The following is a 20,738-nucleotide window of genomic DNA, read 5'->3' on the forward strand; positions in this document are numbered from 1 at the left end:
TTTTTTTTGTTTGTTTGTTTTTGCATGTGTTGTCTTAAAGGAAAACGTCAACCTTCCTTTGTTGCGGGAGATTTGCACTTTTTGGCTCCATTTTCATTGATGTAGAAAATCATCTTGCATTGTTACTGCATTATTGTCATGTTTTCAACACCAGAAGGGAAAATGGTCATTTTTATCTACACCGCTACAAATCTACATTTACTTTGTAATTGAACCTTTAACAAATTGATCTGAATTTTGAATTTGATACACTTTGGATCGTGAACCCCTTAAATTTTGTACATGTTATAAAATGCAAATATTGTAAAATGTGTAGCAAAAAAAAGAATAAAGACTGCGTTTGTTTGAGATACTTTGTATATAATTCTGTGTCAACATACAATGAAGCCACGCTGAATCTCAGTAAATGTGAAACAGTATGTTTGTTGTATGTTTGAACTTTTAACCTTTAAATGAGAGAAAACAGACTAAACCACTTCTGACCAATGTCCCAAGCATTAAATAAGGGCACCAAACTCAAGGAATTAACAAATGTTGAGTCACTTTGTTTGCAGCCTACTGCAAAAACACATTATTTATTCCCATTTCTTCTTACAGGTATTAAATGGTATTTTGGGGTAATTCCCAAAGAGCTCTTACCTGAAATGTCTTGGCATGGGGTGCAGTGTATCCTTAAAAATTTGAGGAAACTTGACAAGTGAAGGGGAACAAATTTGATTTTTCAATTATTTATTTATTTTTTGTTCAACTCATCCTCAGTATTTATGGAGGAGGTCAGGAAAGAGGTATAACAGTTAGTATCTATAGCCATGTGCAAAACACTCTGTCATGGTTTGGGGCTGCATTACAGCCGGTGGTGTTGGATATGTGGTGAAAATTGATGGAACATATTTTAATCCACTGTGCAATACCATCTGAAAAGTGTCTGATTGGCAGTGGGTTCATTTATCACAAACACACTGCCAGTGCAGTAAAAGCGTACCTGGGTAGGAAAACACACACGGATAAATTCGCCTACCTAGACCTCGGACCTCAACATTATTGAAGCAGCGTGGGATCATGTTGACAGAGAACAGAAGAAAAGGCAGAAACAATCAAAGAAGAGCTTTGAATGTCCTTCAAGAAGCCTGGTGAACTATTCCTGAAGACTACATTAAGACATGACAAGAACGCTGCCTAAGAGAGTTCAGACTGAATAAACGGTAGTCTAATACTGACCAAATGTTGACTTTTGAGCTTCTTAGAATTGTACAAACTATTTTTGCCTTATATTCTGTATTTCCATATATATATGTATGTTTGTATATCACACTTTCCTGGCAAAATATGAAGAAATGAGGGTTTATGGGATTGCACTAAGTGATCCCATAAGAGTTGAAAAGCTATTCCATATTTTTAAGTGCCAGGATAAACGTTTTGGATGAGCATTTTTACAGAGGGGGAAAACAGATGTCTGGTTTTGGTTGAATATGGGATGTCCCTCCCCCTTGACTCTATGCCAAGCTTCTCTTACCCCTCCCCTACACTCCTGGCTTGACACATACCATTTGAGAACTCCTAATATAGACCCAGCTGCTTTGTAGAAAAGGCTAACAAACGGTCTCAGTTTCCTGCTTTGAAAACCACTTTTTCATGGACACAAGACAGAGTCATGGAGCCTCGTTCACAGGTGAAATGTATATGATTGGGGGTGTCTGGGAGGTTAATAATATTTTTGAAACCAAGGAAATGAGTAGCCATGGGGATTTTGTTGACAGTGATATATGTTATAGGTGTCATTCCCAGAAACGAAGCAGGAAATACAGAGTCAAGGTACAATGCCTGGCAGTTGTCTGGGTTTGGATCTGTGCATGGAAATGTGCATATGTGTATTTGCATTTGTTGGCTTTGTGCTGTTAGCACTTTCCTTCATTTTGTAGCTGTGTGTGTGCACGCATGAATATGTCCTCGTCTATAACTGCTGAACCCTGTTCAAACAGTGTGTTGTGACCAGCTGGTGTATTTTCTCCTAGAGGCTGATGCCACAGTCTACATGAAATTCATGAAAAGTCACCGCTGTTATGATGCCATTCCAACCAGCTGTAAACTGGTCATATTTGATACCACACTACAAGTGAGCCTGAAGCTTTTCCATGAGTTGTTGCACATCTAGACTTTCATATTGAATTGTCACAGAGTAGTGTTATTTACCTGTAAAACATCACTGACTGAAAAATCTTTAACCCCAAAAGGTGAAAAAAGCCTTTTATGCACTGGTGGCAAATGGCTTGAGGGCTGCACCACTATGGGACAGCAAGCTGCAGAGATTTGTGGGTAAGATGATGGATTAATGGGACAGATATGGTAGACTGGGCTCACTCACTGGTAATAATGGGAATGTGAATCCTCCTCTGCCACAGGTATGCTGACTATTACAGATTTCATCAACATCCTTCACTGCTATTACAAGTCCCCCATGGTGAGCACTAAATTCCCACAGTTTGAAGCCACTCAGGTTGGACGCCCCTACTGTAGAGTTAAACAAAGGACTCGGGGCTACAATCAGCCCAGGAAAAACTCCAATCTGGCCCACTGGACGTTTTAGAAACATGTGAAAGAGGGCATACATTTCTGACTTTTAACTTTCGTAAATTTTACAACTTGTCCTACTGATAAAGACCTCCCGCACGGCCATTCATACTACACCCATGTGACAGATAAACTATTAAATGACAGAAAAGTTCCTATTTTCTTGCTAGCAACTATAAAAATGCCTGTCGTCTTTTTTGTTTTTTTTAAGGTTCAGATGTATGAGCTTGAGAGCCACAAGATAGAAACATGGAGAGGTGATTCCCTTCGAAGTAAATATGCAAGCAGGAATGAATGGCATCATCTGTGCCCAGAGGTCTATGAAATTCATCTGAGCCGTTTCTCTCCTCTTCTGTTTAGATGTTTATTTGCAGTATTCCAATAACTTCCTCATTAGTATCTCTCCAGAGGCCAGGTGAGTGGACACAACACTCTGAGGCACCTCTGTTTCAAATTCCAGTTGGCAGGCATTCCTCTTCTTATCTCTTCTCCATCCAGCCTCTTCGAAGCCATCTATTCCTTACTCAGATACAAAATCCACAGGCTGCCCGTAATCGATCCAGAGTCTGGGAATGTCCTGCACATTCTGACCCACAAAAGAATCCTCAAGTTCCTCCATATATTTGTGAGCAAAAGCTTTAGTTATGATGTTTTTTGTAGCCTTGAGTACCATGATACTTTGTTTTTCAAATATGGGTGTTTGGATTTTTTTAGGGGAAAAAACCTCCCAAGCCTGCATTCACAAAGAGGCCGATCCAGGAACTTGGGATAGGAACTTTCAGGAACATCGCCACTGTCCAGCAAACAGCATCGCTTTATGATGCCCTCTCTATATTTGTGGAGAGGCGGGTGTCTGCGCTGCCAGTGGTGGATGAACAAGGTACATTATACTCAGCTGTCGCTGTCACCATGTATATATTCTACAAAACCACAAGAGTAGCTCTGCACGATTCACTGGTCACAATAATGCTTATCTGCCTTATATTGAGATGGTGCCGTTGTCATTAGCACTGCTGCCTCACAGCCAGAAGGTCTTAGGTTTGAAGTGAGCAGTCAGCCAGAGGCATTTCTGTGTGGAGTTTGCATGCTTTCCCTGTGCTTCCCACAATCCAAAGATAGATTGATGCTTCTGATTGCCTGCCCCTTGTAAACAATAGCTTGAACAGCAGGTGGGTAGGTCCTGCACTGTATATGATGTCATACAGAGCCAAGTGAAGAAAAACCTACTGGAAAGAATAATTTACGCCAGTCTGAAGCCTGAGCTTTTGGCAAGGCTGACTGTGTGTTGGACCCAAATGAAGGACTTGGAAACTACGTTTACTCTAAGAAACAGCTTTACTGCAGAACTTAAACTGAGTACAAAATAATCCAGATCAAAGCCAACCACTACAAACCTTCAAGGAAGTGTGCAAGGGAGGACACAACGAACAGCAGGAAACCGAGGACTTAAATACTCACCAGGTAATTAGGGAGATGGGGAAACACCAGGGAAGACAGCCGCAACAAATCAGGATAACAAAGCAGGGGAATTAAAACAATATGAAGCACACAAAACACTATCAAAATAAACGCGGGCACACACAGAGAGACCCATAGGAACTTGACAAAGAGACAGAAGATAAACAAACATGGAGATAAGGTAGAAGGAACAAAATGGAAATACAAAAGAGGAAATCAGAAAGCCAGGGAGACAGAACACAGAGTGACAAGGCAGACCCAGGGACATGCCGGAGGAACAGGAAGGGAGCACAAAGCACGATAACAAAACATTGTGTAACCTAGAAGAACAAGAAGATAAACAGAGACTAAACAGACGGTATAATAATTTCCAAAGGAAAATATTGACTATACCAATATCCAAAACAGCTCGATTAAAACATAACTGATCCTCACCAAGAACACAAAGCCCTGGATCCAAGACCCAGGGACCATGACACCTCACCTCTCACCTCCTCATTTGACACTTTGGCCATGCTTTAATGTGTATCCACCACTGAAACAGTGTACACATGACAGAAAAAAACTATAACAATAAAGACTGTTAGACTTGTAACCCGGTTATTACATTGTCAAACTATTTGTTTTCCCAGGCAAAGTGGTGGCACTCTACTCAAGATTTGATGTCATTGTAAGTACAAATCTAACGTGACTATATTTATCACTCCACTTATTTTCCTTAAATATCAAAGCACTGTTCACACACACACTTTCCCAGATACCGTTTTTGATCCATTGCAGAACCTAGCAGCCCAGAAGACCTACAACAATCTGGACATGACGATGCAGGAGGCTGTTGAAAAGCGGATATGTTGCGTTGAGGGAGTTATTAAGTGCTATCCATATGAAACCTTGGAAACCATTATAGACCGTATAGTTAAAGCTGAGGTAGACTTTTTTCAGCCTCTTTAAGATTTATCGTGAAATTATGAGGTCAAAGGATAATAAAAGATAAGTCCTTTGTGCTTATCCCAGGTCCATCGGCTGGTCCTGGTGGACAGGGCTGATGTGGTGAAAGGCATCATCTCTCTGTCTGACCTGCTGCAGGCAATGGTCTTAACCCCTGCAGGTATTGATGCCCTCTTGTCCTAGCACCAGGGGAAAGAGGGCCCCCCTCCCCTCCTTTAGCACCTGTGTAGGCTTGAGTCTTGGCAGTGCACCCAGGCAGGTAGGCTCATGACCCTCTTTTGTGTTTGTGCTGTTTGACTGATGCTTTGTTTCATTTTCTACAGACTCCCAAGTTCAATTCTAAGTAGTGTGATTAGAAATGTTCTTTTTTGTTTTACAGAAATTGACATGTGACTGAAATGAGCCCTCATACCAGGAAGAAATAATCCCCAACTCTACTGCTGTTTATATGCTTTCTGGACCCTAATGCCTCAATGCATCTGCACAGCTCCACAAAGCAGCATTTGATCAGTAAATGTTTACTGATTTTGATAACATTTCTCAATTAAATTTGTATTTAAGCTTGTTGTGTTGTCTTTTCAGTGCCTCGCCTCTAAAAAAAAAACCTCAAGTATTTGGCCTTCAATTTATCTCACAGATTTTCAGTGGCAAGTCACTCCAGTTCTTGATACTTGAAAAAGCTCTGATAACTTTGTATATCCATCTCCTGCTTTGTGAGCATCAAAAGCTCTTTTTCCTCAAGTCTAATTTCCTTTGGGGGTTTTTCTTAATGAAATTTTAAATCTGTTTAATCTTTATAAGCGTTGCTATTTAAAAAAGAATTCTGTCATGTGCAAATACAAATAATCTGTTTTCTAAAAACAACTAATATGAAACGAAAATAAGCACGTGCGTGAGGAAATCTTGATAAAAAAAAACGTTAAATTTAATAGTTTAAAATTGTATAAAATGTTGCATAACAATCAGTATCTCTAACCACGGGGTGGTACTCTTTGGCTTTCTTTAACCCCGTCTTCTCTACACAGTAAACAAGGAAACACGTGACTCTATTTTTTCTGTTGACGGGCCGTATGATCCGTCCGCCCATCTGTGTACCCGTCTTTGCGACAGACTGGGATCGGAAGAGGAGTTACCTTCAAAATAAAATACACTCGCAGGTCACAGTCTGCACCCACACACACACACATACACAAAACATAATCAAGTGTTTGTGCAATTGTTATAGCAAATGGAAATGCATCTGTATAACTTCAGAAATAAGTTGGCGTTTATTTATGTATTTGTTTATTTATTTTTGCAGTTTTGCATTTTTCTATTCCGTTTAGTTAAATTTAGCTATCAGAGTTTCACGGCACGTTTCAGTATCACCTTTATTTTAGTAATTTTATTATTATTAGAATATCTTATGGCGGTCTTCTCGGAAGCAAGGTCAATTTTTCTTTTAACATAAACTTGACAGAAAGCTGCGCTTTATCAACCCACTTTATTTTGAAAGTTTTAACCGGAAGCTTTATCGTTTTCACTCTGCCCTGCTTGACCCTCATCTTTCCATATACCCCGTGATCTCCAAAACAACATAACAAAGTGGGGGAAACATGGCGAGCGGAGAGGAGGCCAGAAGACGCCCCTCGGTTACCTCCTCTTCGGTCGGCCTGGAGGCCCTGTTCCCTGCGGGGACGTCGGAGCAGGCGTGCGGGGACGGAAACCCGGAGCTCGTTCGCCTGCGGGAGCGTCTTCAGGGTTGGCTATCGCAGTATGAACTCCTGCTGCTGTGGGTGCAGAGGCTGCTGGTCTGGGAGAGGCCGCTGTACAGCATCTTTGTCGCCCTGACACTGAACACATTATTCTGGTAAACGTCGAGTCTGCGTTTAATCACGCTTGTCTCTCACACTGATAAGGCTGCTTTGGAGTGCATTGTTAGCTATCTGGCTAACGTCAGCGAGGGTATTACGAGTGAATGTCAAGATAAGTTAGCTAATCCCACGTCTTTAGCCTAATGCTAACGAAGGTTGCAAGCCAGTTTAAACTTCCTTTTCGGCACGGCATATGTTCCCTGCTAACTATAAGGAATTATATTATATAGATAAAGGTTATTTTGAGGTGTCACACCTGTTAATACCGCAATTCAAGAGAAGACGTAAAGATGAGTGGCTCAGGCCTGGTTGACCAGCTGTCAGTTTGCTGTCTGATTACTTTCCCTTGGCTCATATTCAACCAGAGCAATAGGGCTTTAATAGATTCCCCGTATTTGAATTTATATACATGAGTGTGTTTGTGTTTCTGCAGGATCTTGTCCTCCACCTCCCTGCGGCCTCTGTTTCTGATAAGCGTGTCCCTGCTGGGGCTCATGCTGCTGGAGAGATGGAAGCCCAAGTTACCCATCATTACTGGTAAGGTCTCAAAGTAATCACAGTGATGCCTTCCTCTAATAGTTCGCGTAATGTTGTCTGTCAGGTATTGCTGACAAAGCTAAAATTCTATTCAAGTTGAAGTTGTTCCTCCACTCACACACATCGTGTGATTTCTGGTATTATTTTAACTGAGTAGTCAAACATCCACAAAATATGTTACAAGGCTGAAAAAATTCTGTTAATATTCAATGTGAGAATCATTAAAATCTGAAAAAGTTGTGATGCTGTTTGAAAGTGCAAACCAAACCTGCATGCAGTGATTTGCAAATCTGCCCAATTTTATTCACAATAGAATGTAGAAACATGTTTAGGAAAAATATGAGCTCCTTTTGAGTTTGATGGCAGCGACGCGTCTCACAACTGTTGGGACAGGGGAAGGAAAAGGCTTTAAAAGGAAGCGGTCCTTAAAAAGAAACAGCTGGAGGAACTTTTTGCAACTCGCTGCATTCGGTTTATATTTTACACAGCGGCCCAACTTTTTGTGGAACTGGGGTTGTAGGAGAAAAAAAAAGGTGTTTCGACAGATTCTTTGCTAATTGTGGGTTGTTTTTTGTTTGTTTTTTGTGTCTCTTCTACAGTTCAACATGTAGACGCTCATCCTGCACAAAGGTTTGTAGTGTAATAAGTTGATTTTGTTTTCTTAAGCAGTGATTTTTCCTGTGTTAATGTAGTGTAAAAGTCATCCATTAAAGTCTGTCCATGTAGGATGTTATGACCCGTTTGTCACACAACACTCTGTGATTATAATTAATTTCAGGCTCCCTGCCTCATTTAGTGTGTTGTGTTTGTGTTCACTTGTGTGCATCTGTCTCCCTCCATCATCATTACGCAAACATGAAATCCTAACCTGCACCTTTGCTAACATAAGTACAGCCTGAACTGCTTCAAATACAGATCTGTGTCCGTCACAGGTGTTGAATTTTTTTTTTTCTCCCGTGTGTGTGTGCGTGTGTGTTCTTGTTTGATCATAGTGAGACAATGAGTGCGGAGCAGCGTCTGCTCAGCATCCCCGAGCTCAGCCACCACCTGGCTGAGAGTTATCTGACCTGTTGCATGTATCTGCAGGAGATGCTGCAGTACAAACGACAGAACCATGGCAAGGTACGGTGCTTTGGTGTGACCATGGAAACGCATATGCACACATGTTATTGGGGTGAATCTCTAACAGTCCAAGTATAAATGTTTATGTGATTGTTGTCAGGTTGTGTTTTTTTTCTTTCTTTGTTTCTTTCTTTCTTTTTTTAAGAAAAAAGCCAATTCTTCTAGCCATCTTTCCAGTTCTGTATTTTTATTCTCAGACTTTAACAGACGAGCTTTGCATGATTATTTACAAAGTTCAGAATAGTACTTGTATAATGTATTACAGTGGGACTTAGTTCTTAGTTCCTCTCAGTTTGTGCACTGAAACTTTACTTACTTTAGAGCCACCCACCCTTCAAGCCAACTACCTGACTGAAAACCCTGAACTGAAAAAATCTCTGAACAATAGGTGCGTGGGGCCCTCTGAGAGCTGTATCCCTGAGATGACCTTGTCAGGGATATCCGCTCAGTATCTGAGTGATTAGTGGAGTCTGAAGCTCAATGGGACTACTTGTATAAATGCTGGCCTCATTACTTGACGGGTTGAGATTCATATTCAGGTTTAGGATGAACTAAGCTAAGACTGTCAATAAGGAGAGGCAAATTTAGCGAAGTCATGAGAAGTGCTGGGGTTGTTACACAACAAAAGTAATGTATTAGGAATTGCTTATTACTTTTAGTAATGCAGCATATTACTTAATTATTCGTCAAAGAAAGTAATTCATTACACTACTCATTATTTTAACTTTCTTGTTACTCCATAAAACGCCCCTAAACACACACTCATAATCAGCAACTTACAATGTAAAGGTGAGGTTACAGTTCATCACATCAGCACAGATCCCTGTCCGAATAAGGAGACACACACAATCTTTATATTTTAGTTTTTATGTGTAAACACAAAGCCAACAACACAAAGAAAAGTTGAAAACCAGCCCAAAGAGACTTTTAAGCAACTGCCACAATGATTCCGCTGTAGAAATGTGTCCAGATGCAAGCCTGACTGCTGCCTTTGTTACCTGATGAAGTTCAGGTTTTAGCTGCTGGGCTGAGGTCTGCATATACTCAGCTATAACGTCCCTCTGGGTTCTTGGCTAGCTTTGTGTTAACATGCTGTATGTGCAGGTCTTGCAAAGAGACAATGTTGCATTAGCAGCATAATGCAATTGTTTCTGTCCTGGAGACAGTTCCCACTTCACTATCATGTTCTTGTGCTTTTGTACATTAAAAAGTAACGTCCACATCTCCACTCCTCCCCTTCACCGTTTTCCTCTCGCTAAATGAGTCTGATTGTAGTGCAAGACTACAGCAAGAAAAAAAACGAACACATGACTTGGACATTGGACTTTGGGAATCTCAAACAAGTAATGTAGGCTTAACAACACATTAAACAACTCCTTAAATGTCCTTTTAAAGTGTTTTCGATCATATGACAGAATTAGAATATGTCTGAAAGTGCACCTTGGTTACTTTTTGGAAAACTCACAATGGCGGACTTCCAAGGTAAATCTAGTCACATTTACACATTACTTTCAACACGGCACAATTCTTAAAGAATGCCATTGTGTCAGTTAATAGACACGCACGATATTAGACTGTGATTGTTCCCCCTTCTTGAGCGAGTTGCTCAACTAACTGAAAAACTGGATCCTTTTGGAGAAATAACTGAAAAAGCTTCCAGTTTCTTTCTCATCATTCTACTCTGCCCAAACCTGCCTCGTAGAATCAGTCCTTTGTGGTAAACAGATTTTTTTCCCCCCTGCAGTGAACATGACATCTCCAATATTAGGCTTTGGCCACATTTCACCCAGAACTTTACATGTTTTGATAACGGAGGTCAGATAACAGAGAGATGTGTCTAATGAAAATGAGACCGTTACCCTGTGGTGAAGTTAGTTTGTTGCTTCCAGCTGTTTTTAGAAGTCTTTCTCTTTAGTTTTGAGTTGTAGGTATTTGCACACGTGGCACAAAGTCGATAACCTCATTAATTACAGTGAATTATCTTCAGTCGTTACAACTTAATATCCATCATAAAGACTGAATTGTAAATAGGATTGTGGGCGTTGTGTGAGGCGAGTGAAGTGACACACACAGCCAGTGTTTTTGAGCTGCACTTTAATAATCACCTGATTCCTTTGCACAGCTTTACTGGTGTTTGGATGCGTTTCCATAAGTACATGTCGGATGCAGGACCTTTTAATCATGGGTTTAAAAAAATAAAACTTATGAGTAGTGCTGTTATTCCTTTCAGCGGTGTTTTGGGGGAAAAGTCAACTATATGAATAGCATCACACTAACCGATTGGTAATGCTAGTGATATAAACTATCCCACTTTTAGAAATGGCTATAGTAAAGTGTTCTCTATGACATAAATACAGCACACACTGAAGATATCTCTCGCTTTCTCTTTTTTCCAGTTCTGTGTGATGATGTGCAGTGGCTGTTTTGTTCTGGCTGTGGTTGGACATTACGTACCAGGAATCATGATCTCCTATATTATAGGTGAGCCATAACAGAGGGTGTCTGGCAGTGAGTAATAATAGGAGTCAGTGCAGTAATTAAAACGACAACAACAAAAAAAACCCCATGTTCATTCTCCACGCTGCTTTTCAGCGCTGAGCGTTCTGTTGTGGCCGCTGGTGGTGTACCATGAGCTGATCCAGAGGATGTACACCGGTCTGGAACCGATCCTGATGAAACTGGACTACAGCATGAAGGGAGACACGGAGCACCGCAAACACGACAAGAGGAGTGAGTGAGAGAGCCACTTTCAGCCGCAACGTGCTTTCAAGTGAAGTCGGCGTTGTTGCGCAAGAATCGATGTAGCTCACCTTTCTTTGTCCTCTCAGCGATACCCAACATCAGGGGCTCTGCACACACAAACAAAAGGAGCCATTGTAAAGCCGCAGTTTCCCTTGGTTACTTGATTCTCATACCGCAGTCTTTGTCTTTGAATCACTTCCTTTAGTGGTTTGTTGTTGTTGTTGTTGTTGTTGTTGTTGTGGTGTCCTTCATGGCATGTTGAAAACACGTGTTTGTGTGTGGGGGTTTTTTTAAACAGAGATAAAGAAGGAGGTAGAGGAGGGGGACGAGCCCAGAGCTGAAACGGAGAGCGAGAGCGAGGAAGAGCTGTCCTGCTTTGCTCCAACGGTAAGGACCCACACCTGCAACACAACCCACAATGCACAGAGAGTACGTATAAGCAAGTTTGCCGCTTTAAAGTGTAAGACTAGCAGAGGAAGCTGCAGCAGCAGCACAGTGTGCTGAAGTCAGCACCGACCTTTATGAATGTGGTGACGTGTTGATGGGAATGGAGCTCTGCGCTGTGCCAAATGACCTGAAGGATTATCTTTCCAGTACAACTGCATTCCATTTGCGCAACAGCAGAAAGTACACGGTTCAGTTCAGTAACTGACAGTGTCATGTCAGGTATTCAGTCGCTATGCTGTGAATGAACACTTGCAGGGCATGGTGCAAACGTAATAAAATAAACAAACTAGTATAATCTGGATTACTTCTACGAGCTATGAAGGTTATAGACCTTGTAATAAATTCAAACTTGTTGCATGTGGAGTAACCAGAGGAGTCTGGTTATACTTATCTTTTTCAGGTTTTGAAATGTGGAAAATAATGCGTCATTATTTTATTTATTTTGTTTTCTTTGGTCAGGTGGATGTGAAAACTACGGCTCTGGCTATGGCCATCACAGACTCTGAGCTGTCAGATGAAGAGGCATCCATCTTGGAGAGTGGAGGCTTCTCGGTGTCCAGAGCCACCACTCCTCAACTCACCGACGTCTCTGAAGGTAGTTGTCATGTGTCAATGTTGAACTTTGATTAAAGCTCGTTTAAAAAAAATTATTATTTTTTTGATCCAAGTTGACAGCACGACACAGCTGCTACATCCATGATCTGAATCTCCCGTTCCACTGCATCCCAAAGGTGCTCTGTTGGTTTGATATCCGGTGACTGTGGAGGCCGTTTGAGTTCAGTGAACTGTCATGTTCAAGAACTGAGTCTGATATGATTTCAACTTTGTGGCATGGCGAGTTATCGTGCTGGAAATGGCCATCAGAAGACGGGTACAGTGTCGTCACACAGCGATGGACATTGTCAGCAACAGTACTCACATGTGGATGTGGTGTTTAAATGATGATCAGTTGATACTAAGGGGCACAAAGCGTGCTAATAAAATATTATCGTTACACCACCATCTTTGACCTGAACCACTGATAAAAGGCATGTGGGATCTATGCTTTCACATGAACTATGACCCCACCATTCGATTTGTGGCACTAGAAATCAAAACTCATTTGACTAGGGAACATTTTTCTGATCTTCTATATCAGTCAACCTGCCGAGGCACGTGACGAGGTCTTCTGCTGCTGTATCCCATCTGCTTCAAGGCTAAACATGTTTGCTTTCAGAGATGCACTTCTGCATATCTTAGTTGTAACAAGAGGTCATTTGAGTTACTGTTGCCTCCTTATCAGCTCAAAGGAATCTGTCCTCAAGTTTCTTTTTTTCACTCAGAACTGCCGCTCACTGGATTTTTTTTTTTTTTCATTTTCAGCCCACTCTCTGATTGTTTGGGAAAATCCCAGTAAATCAACCGTTTCTGAAATAGACCAGCCCGTCTGGCACCAACAGCCATGTTCAAAGTCACTTAAATCCCCTTCTTTCCCCATTCTGCTCAGTTTGAACTCTAGGAGGTTGTCTTGGTCATGTCTGTACGCTTAAATTTATTGAGTTGATACTGTTGGACAGGCTGATTAGATAATTAGGTCAACAAGCAGTTGAAGAGGTCTATATAAGAAATAAATTTGGATAGTGAGTGTGTGCAGAGGTGTGTGTGCTGCTCTGTGCAATGTCATTCACCAGTATCAAATTTTTAGAGATGCAGACCAACAGAATTAGCGAAATAAAACAACAAAACTCTCTCTTGGCCAGACCGAGTGTCTTTCCTTTGCTCTTTTCAAAGAAAGTACGAGAGTATGTGGGCGAGTGTTCCTTTTAGATTGTCGTGCTTCTGTGCATCAGATTGTTATCATAAGGGCAATGTCACCTCATCCTCTCATCGTTAAGATATCATTGTGAAAATTAAATGTGCATGACTTTGCATTTATTTATGGTTTTATACTGTCTCTTGCCTACTGCAGATTTGGACCAGCAGAGTTTACAAAGTGACCCAGAGGAGTCGTACCTGCGGGATCTCCCTGAGTTCCCCTCAGTGGAGGAGTTCCCCTCCATTGAGCAAAGTCTGCTTCACTTTCCTCTGCGAGGTTCAGGCCAGGGAGAGGGAGCCCAGGCTGACACTCAGTCCGAAGCGGAACCGTTGAGCCCCGCCAGCCTCCTTATCCAGCACCTAGCATCCCCCCTCCATTTTGTGAACACACATTTCAACGGACACGGTCGGCCACCTGGGGGCGAAGAGGGCGCGGTGCCTGTGGCGGGCGTAGATGGGGGAGGAGAGAAGACAGAGCCTGCAGTCACCCAGGGTGCACAGCGTTCCTTGGAGGCCCTGAGCGAGGAGATAGTGAGCACTGCCATCTCCACTGTCGTGCAGAACACTCTGTCAGCCCTGCTGCGTTCCAGCGAGGCCAGCGAGGAGCCCTCTCTGGCTGAGTTTCTTCCCAGCGAAACCCCACCGGGCGCTCTGGAGACACCTGCCGACACCACTGCTAACACTACAGTTACCACGGCAGAGGAGCTCGGTCCTGACGAGGAACCAGATGAGGCGATCACAACGGAAAGTGGCACCGGCGAGGAGTTCCCCGACGACACACTAGTTCCGACCGAGGAAGAGGACTTTGAGCTTTTGGACCAAAGTGAACTGGATGAGGAGTTGGACATCAGCCCTGAAGGACAGGTGGCGGGAGAAACTCCAGACACACCTCCATCCCCTCAGCATCAACCACAGTCATAGCTGCCCTGCTGCGCCCCTCCCCCAATGTTTTGCTTTTATTTGTATGTTAAAACAACATTATATTCATGCATACAGCTATACAAAACCCATTTATCAATGAGTTTGGAGTTAAAGGGTGTTGGTCAGTGATTGTGTGGCAGATGGTTGAGATACTCGGTGCGTTCTGCTTTTATAGCCTCACGTCAGAAGAGTCTGTTAAAGTCTCGGGAGTCGTGTCTACACCAGGACCATCATTAGCTTCTATCGGGCAGCGTTCATAATTACACAGCTTTACTTTACAATTAAATGCACCATTTCATATTGCATTTATAGTAAAGAGGTTTTGTGTTATGCTGAGTGCTCCCCTGACAGGAGTGTATTCAATGAAAAGCAGGTTTGTGGCTTTAATTAAAAGTTTAGAAACTTTTTTTTTTTCTTTTAAGAACCCGTTTGATTTCAGTCTCTTTAGTACAACAGTGATGCCTTTATTTTGTACCACGGCTAAAAGCATCCACCTTGTTTTTTCATTCAGAGGCAGATGTCTATCTATATAGGTGGCGTTAGGAAAAGTTGGAATGTTGGATTAACTGTTAATATATGCTATAAATTATTTAATTTAATGGTCAGTTGATGAAACTTTATAACTAAAGCAGAGGGGGAATTTAAGAGTCTATTTTATCCCTTTGGTTACCCATATAAAGATTGTATGTAAATGTTTTAACGACAACACCAGGTTTGAATCGTAGTTGCACATTCCCACAGTTAGACGAGTAAAACGACGCCAATCCGCGTCCACACCTTTAGGGTTCAAAGTTAGAAATTCCCATTCAGTCGTTGCTGGTTTTTTCACTCGTTGCCTGAAAACGGATTCTCTGACTTCATTGGATGTTGACAGCTAGTAGATCTTTACCCACATGCGAGTTCTTTAACGTGACACGATAAGAGAAGTGTTCCCAAGTTTCCTCTGTGTGATCAATGCCTCATTTTTATTTACATTTGTAAGTAGGATTTAATTTCGTACATCCACGTGTAATTGAATTTGTTATTTATCTACAGACCTGTTAGATATGCCCGTGTACTGTTTGTACAGTGATTACTGGGATCTGTATATTTACCAAATAACCTCCTTTGTGCCATGACAAGTTCATGCATGCCATGCATCACGCATGTATTTAACATCAATATTTGAGGTTGATTTTTGAGTTTTACTAGAGCAGAATTTTTTCTGTTCTTGTAGGGAATAATACTGTCATTCTGCGTCATGTACCTGGGCCAATGTTTGGGATCTGTATTCAAAAACAAGATAAAAAAAAAAAAAAAAAAAAAAAAAAGATCATCAACAAGAAATTTAGCACCTTGTTCGACTGTATGGAAAAGCCGATTTTGCTCTTGTGAACCACTCAGCAGCCAAGTCTCAGGGTTGGGTTGTACAAAGTGAACATACCATTGCGCGAAATGTGTCTGTTTCCCCCAACTTGTCGTAGTGCACTGCATTTGTACTAACCTTCTCCTCTTTTTCAGTCAGCGCCTCCTTGTGCATAGTGTAGAAATGCAAAAAGTGTACATTCTGCATGTAAAAACGGCACCCTGTTCAAGTTCTCCTTGTCGGCTGACAAAGTACTGCACAATTTGTGAAGAAGAAAAAAAAAATCAGTTTGAATGTTTCAGGTTTAAAGAGTGCATTAAATTCAGCTTGTTTAATATTTCATTATCAGTGAGGAGAGTAAACGTTTTGATGTGTCCTTACTTTTAAAAGGCCAACCATCTGTACGTGGAGATGGACGGTGAGCGGTGACCTCGGCTTTAGAGAACGATATTAACTGACTAGTTTGTGTACGGTAGTACTGTGATTTATGTTTAAAATCCTGCTTAAACGTTTAAAAAAAAAAAAAAAAAAGTAACTTACTGAACTGTAAAAATTTAAAAAAAGGAATATATTTTCTAATTTCTCCTTTTTCCATAAAGTACTCAGTTTGATCTTTTATGTCTAAAAATATAACCTCTCTGGACGTGTTTCACAAAGCGGAACAGGTTTAATGTCATCAGACTGTGATATAAAACTGCAACTGCACATGTGAAAATAAAAGAACAAACTGAAACAAACTTAATATGTTGCAATGACGCGTATCTGGATTACTACCTTTAATCATTAACTGGTCTTCAAATTCTGTTTTTAAGAGTGTCTGTTACAGTATTGTGCAAACATAAATGGAAATGCAGTATATAACAAGCTTGAACATCAATATTTGGTATGACCACCTTTATTCTTCTGCACATGCTGAACTCCCTTAGACAGCTTTCTTGTTATTTCTTTAAGTAGTCTTCAGGAATAGTTCTCCAATGGAGGACATTCAAAGCACTTCCATTCGTCACCAAGATGATCCCATCCTGCTTCAGTAATGTTGACGTCATGGCTCTGGGGAGGCCGATCCAAGTTTGGGATCATTGTCACGCTGAAAAATGAAGCTGTTTTCGCTAATCGGATGCTTTCTAGATGGTATTGCATGGTGGATCAAAATCTCATGATAGTTTTCTGCGTTCATAATTCCAAAATTTCTAACAAGCTTTCAAACAGCACTGGCCGAAATGCAGCCCAAACCATGACAGAACCTCCGCTGTGTTTTACAGATGACTGTAAACACTCATTGTTGTGACCTTAAGTATATATTATTGATCATTTTTACCATAATTCCACATTTGGATTCATCACTCTATCAGACCTGTTGCCACTGATTTTCAGTCCAGTTCTTGTGTAATGTGGCATACCTCATCCTTCCCCCCTGTTTCTCATTATTAAGAATGGCTTAATGAGGCCGGCCTTCCACTGAGACATTTCTGATGAGGCTTCAGTGAACAGTAGATGTCTTGGACTGAAGAGCCAGATGTATTTCTGCAGGTCATTGCTTGATTTCTCCTATTTCTTAAGGTTATGGTACTGTTCATCGCCTGTAGATATTTGTTATGCCTGTCACTTCTTCCTTTTGTCATTCACTTATCGAGTTTCCTCAAATATTTGAAAGAAATTTTACATTTTCCTCAAGTTATGCCATGTTTTTGGCTAATATTCCTTTGGGAATCACATTGTTGGTGCAAAAATACTAGTGCTGAAGAAACTCTGGCCCCTTTGGGGAAATAAATAATACACACATATATATTTTATAAAGAAATTTGGGTTGGCTCAAGACTTTTGCACAGTACTGTATACATGCAAGAGCTTGCTTTATGATTACAGGAGAATCATATTCATATTAAACAACATAGTCAAAGCATATGTAAAAGGAGTTGCTTGAAGCCAAAGGTCGGGCTTCAGACTGCTCTGAATTCACTTACTGTTGTGCCACGATGATGTAAGCTTTACACAGATTTCCCTATTTGGTGATCAAAGTGGGCGGGGCTTACTAGCTAACTGATTTGCCAGAATATTTGAAGAAAATGAGCTAAAACAGCTTGTTTCAGAGAAAAAAACCAAGGGCCAGGATAATGTAAACATGGATTTAAAAAGAACATTTGAATGATGAAAAGTCCCGAGATAAAAATATAAAATATAGACGTGGAAATGAGCATGCTTGCTTTAAACAACAGCTTTATTCAGTTGTGCCGCTGTCTGATCCAAACTGCTTTTCCTGAGAAAGAAAAGATAGTATTAATACATTTTTCTTAAATTACCTAAATTATGTCAAAATGTTAGCAACATTTCAAGCAACGAGAATGTGCTACATCTAATATTATTGATTTAACTTTACCTGCTGCAGTTCACTTGCTGAGAGCTCAAGCCTGTACTTGAGCTCATTTTCAACAGTCAACTCAGACACTACTGACCATTTGCCATCTGTGAAGGTTAATGGAACTGAGAAGACAATGCCATCAGGGAGACTGTAATGCCCTAAAATAACCCCAAAACAATCACATTTTGAAACAAGCTAGATCACACTGGATCAGAGAATCTGAATCGCATTTAAAAATCATTCTGTCACACTGAAAACCAATTCTCAACCTGGGCAAGCTACACCCGAAGACAGAACATCTGGATCACTAGCACCATTCCAAGCTTTCAAGACAGTGAGGATCCCATTGGCAGCTGATGTGGCGGCTGCTTGGCCTGTCTTTGAAGTCACAGCTAGACGCCGCCTGCGTACCAAGTGCTGAAAGTCTGTTTCCAACCATTTCCTGAAAAGGAGAAGAAGATTATCTTGTGTGCCAACACAGGATGGGTTTTTTTTCCCATCAGAGCAGGCAGCTTTCTGGACAGATGTATTGTGCAATCAATATTTGCACAGACTGAAATCATGCCAGTGGCTGGCCAGTGTCAGACCTTATCATATTATATTTGTTTACCCTGCCAAAGCCCCAGCTGGGTTGAGCTTACCAATGCGGTAAATCTAGGGCACCAGGAAATAACCACCTTCACGTTTGAACAAGGAGTCTGGAGAATTAAAAGTGCACTGAAAAAATACAAATTAAGGTCTTTATGTTTCCGTGGTAACAGACCTGTCAAGAAAAATGCTTAGAAGTGGCTGGGAAAAGAAAGCTGGTCCTGTGATTGGCCCATCATGGTTGAAAACTTTTGCCCTCTGCAGGTCAATGTAGAAAGTACCGCTGATATTTCCCCACACTATTACATCTGTGATATCTGCAGAAGGAGAAGACATAAGAATTGATTCGTCTTTTATTTCAGGGGCTGGTGCTAAAATGCAACGTGAACATGAGTCAACCAATTCACACGAGATACCTGACGGCCTCATTCTCATCTTCTTCCCAAGTACAGCCTTGGCTTCGTTCTCCAGTTGAGCTGCAGCAGCGATAAACTGGTGGCTGTCGATGGAGCGTGCACTGTCCACAAGAAGCGAGCACCTCAGGTTGAGAAACGAGTCGCCGGACACGATCACCTTCACCGTCTCCTTGGCTGTTGCATCGATCAGTTGCCCGTATTCTTTGTAGCGCTCTGAGATCACCTTTACCTTCTTCTTCTTTACTTCCTCACCCTCATTTTCTCCATCGTGCCCACCGTCATCTAGAAGGAGGATGACATCCGCCTTCCTGAAGGCTCGCTCCAGATCTGTGCCAGTAGTCACCTGTAAATGAATTTAATGACATGGTTTTGCTTTCCTCTCGATGTGATCAAACAAATAAGTGAGTCTTAGTGCACCTGGTGGAGCATGCTGATTGCCAGCTCCTCGATCTCCAACCTCAGGCTCTGTAACTGCTCCTTGTTTCCCTCCAGGTCCAGCAGGTGGAGGCTGATTGCAGAAACGTTGGGAAACACCTCGGGGGAGAGCAGACTGGGGATCAGGACTTGGCATGTTGGGTTGAGAGCACTATAAAGACACGCTAAAGTCCTTAAAAGTTTCCTAAAAGAGGAAATAGAGTTTTCTCTTTAGCTTTTACAACAGACCCACCCAGTTATCCAAACATGAAGTGGTTGAATAAGACTGGCGCGATGCTGCTCTTCTTTGATGAGATTCATTTTGGCCTCCAGATTCTCTGCTGCAACACTCAGCATCACATTTGTGGTCATGTCTGACGTGATGCCGTAGTAATCCTACATAACCATTGTTCAATTGATGACATTTCCAGTTTTAAAAGTTTAAAAGTTATTGTAGCTGAGAAAATCTATTTTTTGCTTACCTGGCAGTGCTCTAGGAAGTCATTGAAGCCCCCCAAGAGCATCCCTTTGCCCCCTTGCTCCACTAGTTCCCTCCAAACCAAAGGGGAGCCCTCATGTTTCCAGTTATTTTTTTCACACGTGGCCCCCAGCCATTCCTGCCCAGAGAGAGGTCATGCTGAGGTGACAATACGTCCTTAAATTTATATGCCTAAAACGATCGCCTGAAAATATGATACCTTCCATTCATCTGGGAGGATGGAGATCTTATGGATCTTGAAGTCTGGCAAACACTGCTGGAGGGTGTCTGCTAAAAGCTCTGCTTTGGCATAATAAGGGCAGTCTGTTTTTCCTGTTCGAGGTAAAATTGCACAAATTAATGCACGTGTATGTACCGGAAATACTGGCAAATATTAGATTAAAATGAAATTAAAGCTCTACCGGCGAGTACAAATTTTGCCATGCTGTGCGTCTAGGTGAAAAGGGTTTGTTGCTAGGACACGGATGGACGGCGTTGCACTTATTTGAGTCCGTGTATGCCAAACCCCAGAATACCAAAGCCACTTTTTGTTACTCCTTTGTCCTTAGAGATCACCACAGCGGGTTGAGTTTTACTTTGGATTACCTTCCCGATGCAAGTCCTAAGGGATTTGTGTCTTCAGATGGAATCGGACCAGCGACCTTTTGCTTGTCAAACAAATATGAATACCGCCACACAAAATGCAATGACAATAAATAAATACACATATAAAAGTGTTATATTTTCC

General features: G+C 41.5%; 3 protein-coding genes across 7 annotated transcripts; 2 read left to right on the forward strand and 1 right to left on the reverse strand.

The window, feature by feature from the left end:
* The first annotated feature begins 485 nt into the window (after window positions 1–485).
* On the forward strand, window positions 486–5,540 carry prkag3a (protein kinase, AMP-activated, gamma 3a non-catalytic subunit). Of its 3 annotated transcripts, none has more exons than XM_040038440.1 (13): window positions 486–1,669; window positions 1,773–1,812; window positions 2,013–2,113; window positions 2,232–2,313; window positions 2,400–2,458; window positions 2,780–2,840; window positions 2,929–2,983; window positions 3,067–3,193; window positions 3,283–3,448; window positions 4,659–4,696; window positions 4,807–4,953; window positions 5,041–5,233; window positions 5,354–5,540. In XM_040038440.1, exons 1-12 carry the CDS (start codon window positions 1,652–1,654, stop codon window positions 5,155–5,157), a joined length of 1,011 nt encoding a protein of 336 aa, XP_039894374.1. In that variant the 5' UTR covers window positions 486–1,651; the 3' UTR covers window positions 5,158–5,233; window positions 5,354–5,540. The 3 variants fall into 3 exon arrangements, with proteins under 3 accessions (XP_039894374.1, XP_039894375.1, XP_039894376.1); XM_040038441.1 differs by having other exon boundaries at window positions 2,780–2,825; XM_040038442.1 differs by lacking the exon at window positions 1,773–1,812.
* Window positions 5,541–6,486: 946 nt separating this feature from the next.
* Window positions 6,487–16,473, forward strand: retreg2 (reticulophagy regulator family member 2). The gene is made up of 9 exons (XM_040038434.1): window positions 6,487–6,823; window positions 7,261–7,364; window positions 7,964–7,994; window positions 8,357–8,486; window positions 10,883–10,967; window positions 11,079–11,216; window positions 11,527–11,615; window positions 12,135–12,270; window positions 13,624–16,473. Exons 1-9 carry the CDS (start codon window positions 6,570–6,572, stop codon window positions 14,388–14,390), a joined length of 1,734 nt encoding a protein of 577 aa, XP_039894368.1. The 5' UTR covers window positions 6,487–6,569; the 3' UTR covers window positions 14,391–16,473.
* Window positions 16,474–17,862: 1,389 nt separating this feature from the next.
* On the reverse strand, window positions 17,863–20,668 carry mdh1b (malate dehydrogenase 1B, NAD (soluble)). Of its 3 annotated transcripts, none has more exons than XM_040038436.1 (10): window positions 20,413–20,667; window positions 20,211–20,323; window positions 19,995–20,129; window positions 19,766–19,908; window positions 19,516–19,606; window positions 19,099–19,441; window positions 18,858–18,999; window positions 18,364–18,536; window positions 18,113–18,252; window positions 17,865–17,992 (listed from the first exon to the last, which is right to left on the reverse strand). In XM_040038436.1, exons 1-10 carry the CDS (start codon window positions 20,432–20,434, stop codon window positions 17,954–17,956), a joined length of 1,341 nt encoding a protein of 446 aa, XP_039894370.1. In that variant the 5' UTR covers window positions 20,435–20,667; the 3' UTR covers window positions 17,865–17,953. The 3 variants fall into 3 exon arrangements, with proteins under 3 accessions (XP_039894371.1, XP_039894370.1, XP_039894369.1); XM_040038435.1 differs by having other exon boundaries at window positions 17,869–17,992; window positions 19,516–19,684; window positions 20,413–20,664; XM_040038437.1 differs by lacking the exon at window positions 19,766–19,908 and having other exon boundaries at window positions 17,863–17,992; window positions 19,516–19,632; window positions 20,413–20,668.
* Window positions 20,669–20,738: the final 70 nt, after the last annotated feature.

Source organism: Simochromis diagramma, unplaced genomic scaffold (genome assembly GCF_900408965.1).
Source record: "Simochromis diagramma unplaced genomic scaffold, fSimDia1.1 OVJJ01000413.1, whole genome shotgun sequence".
In the NCBI taxonomy this organism is placed as follows: Eukaryota; Metazoa; Chordata; class Actinopteri; order Cichliformes; family Cichlidae; genus Simochromis; species Simochromis diagramma.